Here is a 9,498-nt window from a genome sequence, read left to right as displayed (position 1 = left end):
ATTTCAATGTCTGTTCCTTATTAAAACTCATGAAATGTTGCTAAGAATAAAGTAAAATATACGAGATAGGACCAGACTTGAATGCAGCACTAGTAGCCTTGAACGCAACTCCCTAGCAACTCAACAAGCACCAGCTGTTTTAACTAGTCACCTTGTACGCAGCTCCCTAGCAACTCAACAAGCACCAGCTGTTTTAACTAGTCACCTTGTACGCAGCTCCCTAGCAACTCAACAAGCACCAGCTGTTTTAACTAGACGACTTGAACGCAGCTCCCTAGCAACTCAACAAGCACCAGCTGTTTTAACTAGTCACCTTGTACGCAGCTCCCTAGCAACTCAACAAGCACCAGCTGTTTTAACTAGTCGACTTGTACGCAGCTCCCTAGCAACTCAACAAGCACCAGCTGTTTTAACTAGTCACCTTGTACGCAGCTCCCTAGCAACTCAACAAGCACCAGCTGTTTTAACTAGACGACTTGAACGCAGCTCCCTAGCAACTCAACAAGCACCAGCTGTTTTAACTAGTCACCTTGTACGCAGCTCCCTAGCAACTCAACAAGCACCAGCTGTTTTAACTAGTCGACATGTACGCAGCTCTCTAGCAACTCAACAAGCACCAGCTGTTTTAACTAGTTGACTTGTACGCAGCTCCTCAACAAGCATGATCTGCAACTCAATGGGAATCAGCCTCCACACCTATCCTCATTCTCCTTACATCACCGCTGTCTCCCTACTTAAACCTGACCAAACTAACATTCCTCCCTTTGTTCTGCAGTGCATGTGGCGTTGCACAACACTGTGTGTTAGTAGCCTTACCAAGTTTCATCCCTCTTCTTCACCTTCTATCTGGTATCTCTTACACAGCGTCCTAGTGTGTACATTTAAGTCATAATATATTCAATTATAAGAAGTAGAAGCTCAGTATTGAGAAGTCAGAATAAAAACCGAGCTTGACCAGTCTTGACTAGTTGGCTCTGGAAGGTCATGAATCTTTACACATGCTAATAGCCTCTAACACCTTGGCTATTTCTTTTTTAAATGTTATTTTATTCAACTAGGCAAGTCAGTTAAGAACAAATTCTTATTTACAATGACGGCCTACCCCGGCCAAATCCGGACGGCTCTGGGCCAATTGTGCGCCGCCCTGTGGGACTCCCAATCACGGCCGGATATGATACAGCCTGGATTGTACTGACGCCCCAGTTCAGTTCAGCACGTATTCAAATCAAATCAAATGTATTTATATAGCCCTTCGTACTTCAGCTGATATTTCAAAGTGCTGTACAGAAAACCAGCCTAAAACCCCAAACAGCAAGCAATGCAGGTGTAGAAGCACGGTGGCTAGGAAAAACTCCCTAAAAAGGCCAAAACCTAGGAAGAAACCTAGAGAGGAACCAGGCTATGAGGGGTGGCCAGTCCTCTTCTGGCTGTGCCGGGTGGAGATTATAACAGAACATGGCCAAGATGTTCAAATGTTCATAAATGACCAGCATGGTAAAATAATAATAATCACAGTAGTTGTCGAGGGTGCAGCAAGTCAGCACCTCAGGAGTAAATGTCAGTTGGCTTTTCATAGCCGAGCATTAAGAGTATCTTTACTTCTAAACATTTATTTAGTAGGCCTATAACCTAGTTCATACATGAATGAATCGTCTTAATGAGAATGAGAGACTATAAATTTAATGAAGTCTACATTCATACAATCATCAGTTAAATCAGACTTCAATTCAAACTTTTTTTAAATGTATTTTTTATTTAACCTTTTTAACTAGGCAAGTCATTTGAAGTGCATTTAAAATTGCAACAAACTTGAAACAATTAAATTAAAAAACAAGCACGGCCATAAAAGAGATCAAATGTTATCAAAGAACATAAAACACAAAGGTGATTTGTGGCCAAGTTAAAGGTGTCATTGATTTAAAGGCCAAGCTAAAGGTGTCATTGATTAAAGGCCAAGCTAAAGGTGTCATTGATTAAAGGCCAAGCTAAAGGTGTCATTGATTTAAAGGCCAAGCTAAAGGTGTCATTGATTAAAGGCCAAGCTAAAGGTGTCATTGATTAAAGGCCAAGTTAACAGTGTCATTGATTAAAGGCCAAGTTAACAGTGTCATTGATTAAAGGCCAAGCTAACAGTGTCATTGACTAAAGGCCAAGCTAACAGTGTCATTGACTAAAGGCCAAGCTAACAGTGTTATTGACTAAAGTCCAAGCTAACAGTGTTATTGACTAAGGCCAAGCTAACAGTGTCATTGACTAAGGCCAAGCTAACAGTGTTATTGACTAATGCCAAGCTAACAGTGTCATTGACTAAGGCCAAGCTAACAGTGTTATTGACTAAAGGCCAAGCTAACAGTGTTATTGACTAAAGTCCAAGCTAACAGTGTTATTGACTAAGGCCAAGCTAACAGTGTCATTGACTAAGGCCAAGCTAACAGTGTTATTGACTAAGGCCAAGCTAACAGTGTCATTGACTAAAGGTCAAGCTCTAATGCTGGTTCACAATATAAAGTTCCATATAAAAAATTGTTAATAAAAATAATGATACACTTCACAAAATAAACACAAACAATGAAATCAGCAAACATTTTCACTGAATAAAAATATAAACGCAACATGCAATACTTTCAAACATTTTACTGAGTTACATTTCATAAAAGGAAATCAGTCCATTTAAATAAATGCATTAGGTCCTAATCTATGGATTTCACATGACTGCAATACAGATATGACTCTGTTGGTCACAGATACCTTTAAAAAGAAGTAGGGTCGTGGATCAGAAAACCAGTCAGTATCTGGTGTGACCACCATTTGCCTCATGCAGCGTGAAACATCTCCTTCACATAGAGTTGATCAGGCTGTTGATTATGGCCTGTGGAATGTTGTCCCACTCTTCTTCAATGGCTGTGGGAAGTTGGTGGATATTTCCGGGAACTTGAACACGCTGTCATACACCTCGATCCAGAGCATCCCAAACTTGCTCAATGGGTGACATGTCTGGCGAGCCATGGAAGAACTGGGACATTTTCAGCTTCCAGGAATTGTGTACAGATCCTTGCGACAAGGTGCTGTGCATTATCATACTGAAACATGAGGTGATGGCAGCGGATGAATGGCATGACAATGGGCCTCGGGATCTAGTTCAAATTGCCATTGATAAAATGCAATTGTGTTTGTTGTCTGTAACTTATACCTGCCCATACCATAACCCCACCGCCACCATGGGGCACTCTGTTCACAATGTTAACATCAGCAAACCGCTCGCCCACATGACACCATACACGCTACGCTGTCTGCCATCTGCCTGGTACAGTTGAAACCGGGATTCATCCGTGAAGAGCAGACTTCTCCAGCATGCCAGTGGCCATCGAAGGTGATCATTTGCCACTGAGGTTGGTTATGACGCCGAACTGCAATCAGGTCAAGACCCTGGTGAGAACGACGAGCACGCAGATGAGCTTCCCTAAGAGGATTTTTGACAGTTTGTGCAGAAATTCTTAGGTTGTGGAAACCCACAGTTTTATCAGCTATCCAGGCAGCTGGTCTGGATGTGGAGGTCCTGGGATGGCGTGGTTACACGTGGACCTACACGTGGTTACGCGTGGACCTACACGTGGTTACACGTGGACCTACACGTGGTTACATGTGGACCTACACATGGTTACACGTGGACCTACACGTGGACCTACACGTGGACCTACACGGGGTTACACGTGGACCTACACGTGGACCTACATGTGGTTACATGTGAACCTACACGTGGACCTACACGTGGACCTACACGTGGTTACACGTGGACCTAAACGTGGACCTACACGTGGACCTACACGTGGACCTACACGTGGTTACACGTGGACCTACATGTGGTTACACGTGGACCTACACGTGGACCTACACGTGGACCTACACGTGTTTTCACGTGGTCTGCAGTTGTGAGAACGATGTTGGAGGCGGCTTATGGTAGAGGAATTAACATTACATTCTCTGGCGACAGCTATGGTGGATATTCCTGCTGCCAATTGCACAGTTGTTTTCTGTTCATATTGAAAACCTCATCATATTAGACCAGTAGTTTTCTGTTCATATTGAAAACCTCATCATATTAGACCAGTAGTTTTCTGTTCATATTAAAAACCTCATCATATTAGACCAGTAGTTTTCTGTTCATATTGAAAACCTAATCATATTAGACCAGTAGTTTTCTGTTCATATTGAAAACCTCATCATATTAGACCAGTAGTTTTCTGTTCATATTAAAAACCTCATCATATTAGACCAGTAGTTTTCTGTTCATATTGAAAACCTCATCATATTAGACCAGTAGTTTTCTGTTCATATTGAAAACCTCATCATATTAGACCAGTAGTTTTCTGTTCATATTGAAAACCTCATCATATTAGCCAGTAGCTTTCTGTTCATATTGAAAACCTCATCATATTAGACCAGTAGTTTTCTGTTCATATTAAAAACCTCATCATATTAGACCAGTAGTTTTCTGTTCATATTGAAAACCTCATCATATTAGACCAGTAGCTTTCTGTTCATATCGTATTCTTATATTATTTTACGTTTCGCTCTTGTGGCTGTTCATACTTTAAGGCCATAACAATTGTTTTTTAAAGTCATAATACATACGGAATTTAATGTAACAATAGTGTTAATAAATCAAATTTGTGTTAAGTGATAACTCAATAGGGTTAAATTAAATCAAATGTAATGTTACCACACTATATTGTGACAAACCAAACCTGATACAATAGAGGTTGACTCTTTATAACGTTTATTGACACATTACATGGCAACATTTAAAGTGATACATTTAAATACTCTACACCATAAAGAGATTTACATTTACGCTGGTATAAAATATAACATCCATATAAACATGTCCATTACTGGTGGAAGTGTTTCTGTACTGAGAGTTATGACAACAGCAAGCACAGTGTCAGACACATACATCTAATTGTGTGTGTGTGTGTGTGTGTGTGTGTGTGTGTGTGTGTGTGTGTGTCTGAGTGTGTGCACGTCTGTGTCTGTCTGTCTGTCTGTCTGTGTACGTGCGTGCGTGCGCTTGTGTGTGTATGTGTCTGTGTGTGTGTGCGCGCTTGTGTCTGTGTGTGTGTCTGTGTGTGTGTGTGCGCTTGTGTGTGTCTGTGTTGTGTGCGCACGTGTGTGTGCGTGTGTGTGTGTGTGCGTGTGTGCCCATGTGAGAAACGGATTGTCTACAGGGTAGTTCGGCAAATGGTTGGTCCATCTGTAGACCAGTGGGCCAGTCTAAATTCAGGGTTTGTGCAAAATAGTAATTATTTAGTCGATAACGGAGACCTCAAAGCAGAAAAACGGGCCACGGTATCACAAATTGCCAGGTAGGTTTTTGGTCCCTGTTCATCAGATAAACATGACTGTTATTACTGTGAAGCCCTGTTCATAGCAGGTGACGGTCTCTTCAGAATGGCCTCGACAGAGAAGGACAGGGACTCGCTGGACACCACTTTGGTCCCAGCTGACGTAGCCAGAAACTCCTTGCTGTATCTATCAGAATCTTTGAAACTGTAGAAGTCCTTAGAAGGTCCTTCACGGTACTTTCTGGCTGCTTCCTCCAGCAGTTCTTTACAGTAGGGGCCCCGAAGCTCGACCCCGGTCCCAGCTCTCTCCTCAGCCCCAGCTCCTACCTCTACTCCGGCCCTCTCTCTCTCTCCAGTCCCGGCCCTAGCCTTCTCACTCAGTGTCTGCTGGATGAGTGAGTGAAAAGAGTTGAGCTTCATGGATAGTGTGTGTTTGGAGCTGTCCTTGCTCAGCTTGTTCACGACATGTTCGTGGCTAGGGGGGTAAGGGTGAGGCTGGGGGTGAGATTGGAGAGGAGGTGTACTAGGGGGGAAGGCCTGTCCGAAGCCTCTCTTCGGCGGAGAGAAGGCTGATCGTTTGCAGTGCCCCCCCTGGGTGAGAGGGGCCTGGGACTGTGCGGGGCCATCCTGCAGCTGTGGTTCAGAACTCTCGGGGAGGCCCGCCGCAAATCTCGAACCCTTCAGCTTGGTGGCTGAGGTGGGGGTGGTGGTTGCCATGGCGTCGAAGTCAGGTGGCAGGCTCTCTGCGGCAGCGGCGGCCATCATTCTGGGCTCCCAGGCTGCACCTGGCTTCATGTTCTGGACGGCCGTGGCGTTGAGCAGGCACTGCTGGTACAGAAGGGAGGGGCCACGTGGCCACACCATGAATCCCCGCGGAGAGGTCAGTGGAGAGGTCAGAGGGTACTGGCGGTAGGTGGTCGCCACGGAGACATTGGAGGAGATGAGCTCCATGTTGCCGGGGCCGGCGGAGTACTGCAGGGAGAGGTCCACACAGCTGGGCGACAGGAAGTGACAGAGGTCCTTGTTGTTGTGGTGAGGCTCCTCCGGGGCGGAGGCTGAGTAGGCCGTCTTATAGGACTTGTACTCTGCAGCATGGCGGACAAGACTGTTGGGGAAAAGCAGAGAGGATGTAGCAGCCTGGGAGGGTTCTAGCAGCTCTCTCTCCTTGTACTCTCTCTCCAGCATGACACTCTCCAGCTCTTTGTCAGCAAACGCTCTCCTTTTCCTCATCCTGTCGCTGAGGGGGGGTGGGAGGGGGGGGCTGGCCCCCATGTACGGGTCACCCTGCACCGGACGGTACCCTGAGAGGAGACAAGACAGGGGAGGAGGTTAGACAACATAGAGATACTGTATCATACTAATATAATACTATATAATACTAATATAATATGCTATTTAATTCGGGGCTAGACTTGATGTTTTGGTTCAGTTATGAAGTAACTAGTGAAGTATACCTGATGTGTTAATTGCAGTGAATTAAATTATATCAAGGTTACATTCTGGAGTTGGGCATATTGGATCATCAAGGTTTATCAATAGTTTAGACATTTAACAAAGGTCCTTTCATATATCTGGGTTCGGTTGACCTACACTAGTATACTAGGAAGTATTCATTTTGCTCTTAGACTAAAATGTTTTTTTTTTTTATCTACAATTTTATTGTGCCCGCTAAGTTTTATTTGAAACCTAGAAAATAAGGATATCATAACAGGTCTGTGCTTACGGAAGTTAAACTGTCCACAGAGCAATGAGGAGGAGGTTTAATTGAAACGGAAAGGGACAGAAATCCAAGAAACACTACAAGAAAGAAAGAGAAGAGAAGAGAAAGATGAAGCGACATCATTATAACAGAGATTATCATTATGTATTAATGGAGGAGAGGAGATAATAGAGATGATCATTATGTATTAATGGAGGAGAGGAGATGATATAGATGATAGAGATGAACATTATGTATTAATGGAGGAGAGGAGATGATAGAGACGATAGAGATTATCATTATGTATTAATGGAGGAGAGGAGATGATAGAGATGATAGAGATGATCATTATGTATTAATGGAGGAGAGGAGATGATAGAGATGATAGAGATGATCATTACGTATTAATAGAGGAGAGGAGATGATAAATAGGCTACACCACCAGTTGATTTGCTATCACCATTACTAGTAAACAGGACAGACTGCCTTACCTAACACTATAATAGAATAAGCAGTATCACCTTTACTAGTAAACAGGACAGACTGCCTTACCTAACACTATAATAGAATAAGCAGTATCACCTTTACTAGTAAACAGGACAGACTGCCTTACCTAACACTATAATAGAATAAGCAGTATCACCATTACTAGTAAACAGGACAGACTGCCTTACCTAACACTATAATAGAATAAGCAGTGTCACCATTACTAGTAAACAAGGCAGACTGCCTTACCTTCCAGAATGCTCTTAGCCAGCATGGTTGATGGTCTGATGTGTCTCTGGTAAATAGCTCTTCTCTCCGCTGGAATCTGCTTCCCAGAAATTCCCTTTTTATCCTGATAAAATTACAGAACAAATAAATTAAATCGAGTCATTATTTCAGAGGCCATTTATGGTGTTTTCAAATTATCATTTAATACTAGTCCCAATTTTTTTTTAAAAGTAATACCAAGATGTATTTTCGTGTACTTATAATTAGTGATGTGGATTTACGATTTAGATGATGGTAAGGTTTCCTGTCATCCCATTCTGAGTTTATCATCCCAACAGGTGACTTTGATTGGTGTGAAAATAAATAAAATAAAGTTTATAAACTAAAACTAAACTTGAACATTAAAAAATAGTATTCGTTACAGTATGTATTACAATGTGCTACTTCTCTCTCAGTCCGTATAATTTCAATTCCAAACAAACAATTTGTCTGGTTGAAGAAAGACAAAAATAACTTTTACAATGAAGAAAATCGAGATTTACAGTACCGCGAACATTGTTACCCCCAAAAATCCTGGTGAAACTAAGGAGTTTTACACCCTCTCGAACATTCGAAAACACACACACCTGAAAATAGTAATGCATATGACTTTAGAAAGGTCCACACACACCTCTGTAGCTTGTTGTCTCCGTAGTGCCACCTGAGCCGCCATGACCCGCTGCCTCTCCACCACCAGAAGACAGTTGGCACACTGGCAGTCCCTCCAGCGGCAGAACCGCTTATGCCCCTTCAGACACGACACCACGCCGTGGTTCCTGCAGCGGGCACACTTCGGCGTCCGGCTCAACTTCCTCGGTTCGCAGTTCTCGGGGCTGATGGTCCCCGGCGGCTTGTCATCTCCCTTGGCCCCCGGCTCGTCGTACACTGCGCCGGGAAGAGAGGAGCTGTAGTCAGGCCGGTCCTGGTCGTCGCTCTCGGTCTCCAGACTCTCCACGTCGATCTCTAACTCCGGACCGGAGATATCCTTCATCATATCTGCCGCCTGTCTCCCGGTGCCTCGTACCTAATGTACTCTTTCCAAGTTCTGACTCACGCGACGGTTGCCCCACTGCAGTCAGTACAATCTGAAATTAAAATAATGATCCCATTTTATCTGTCATTATATCCTTGCGGGCAACCTCTGAAAGCCCTATGGACTGGTGTTTCATACTGTGCGCAAGTGTCTTCATAAAATGCTAGTTTAATAAATGGCCAATAAACATATAAATGAGAAATTAACAGAAACATAACAATAACGTGTATTCCCTCCAATCTGTGGTTTGTCGAAAACGAGTTACATAAATGAGTAAACCCTTTAGACTTACCTCAATGCAGGCTCCTCCAGAACAGATTTAAACTGTCTTGCAACATCCATCCGCTCCTTATTGCAGTTTCTCACTAGTCAGTGAGCTCTGAACTGATGGACTTGTCTGTATAACAGCATTGACAGACACCGCTGATAATCTGCTGTTTAATTATTGTTCAATACAGAGATGTCCCAACGTGACAAACACAGACGTTGTCCTGAAGCGGTCTGTCACACCGGCGCGCTCCACGGTTCTCTCCGAGGCTCGAGCTAGAGCGCCACCCCTATGAAGTATTTGGGTGCGCGCGGATTTAATCGTGATTGGCTCGTTTTCAACCCACGGAACCTATTGGCTGTTCCGGACGTTTTCTTTCTCAATGGAAACGTTTGAAACGGAG

The 9,498-nt window shown here is 43.5% G+C and overlaps 1 protein-coding gene across 1 annotated transcript; it reads right to left on the bottom strand.

The window, feature by feature from the left end:
• Positions 1 to 4,772: 4,772 nt before the first annotated feature.
• Positions 4,773 to 9,276, bottom strand: LOC139389726 (doublesex- and mab-3-related transcription factor 2-like). The gene is made up of 4 exons (XM_071136641.1): positions 9,120 to 9,276; positions 8,426 to 8,879; positions 7,777 to 7,879; positions 4,773 to 6,643 (listed from the first exon to the last, which is right to left on the bottom strand). The coding sequence occupies exons 2-4, from the start codon at positions 8,786 to 8,788 to the stop codon at positions 5,406 to 5,408; spliced, it is 1,704 nt and encodes a 567-aa protein (XP_070992742.1). The 5' UTR covers positions 8,789 to 8,879; positions 9,120 to 9,276; the 3' UTR covers positions 4,773 to 5,405.
• Between the last annotated feature and the right edge of the window lie 222 nt (positions 9,277 to 9,498).

This window comes from Oncorhynchus clarkii, chromosome 30 (assembly GCF_045791955.1).
Source record: "Oncorhynchus clarkii lewisi isolate Uvic-CL-2024 chromosome 30, UVic_Ocla_1.0, whole genome shotgun sequence".
Taxonomy (NCBI): Eukaryota; Metazoa; Chordata; class Actinopteri; order Salmoniformes; family Salmonidae; genus Oncorhynchus; species Oncorhynchus clarkii.
This window is presented reverse-complemented; position numbering and strand designations above follow the sequence as displayed.

Coding starts and splice junctions, on each gene's coding strand:
- LOC139389726 (XM_071136641.1), bottom strand. CDS start 8,788: ATGATGAAGGATATCTCCGGTCCGGAGTTAGAGATCGACGTGGAGAGT. Junction 7,880..8,425: donor GGAGACAACAAGCTACAGAG/GTGTGTGTGGAC, acceptor TAATTTTATCAG/GATAAAAAGGGAATTTCTGG. Junction 6,644..7,776: donor GGCTAAGAGCATTCTGGAAG/GTAAGGCAGTCT, acceptor GTCTCCTCTCAG/GGTACCGTCCGGTGCAGGGT.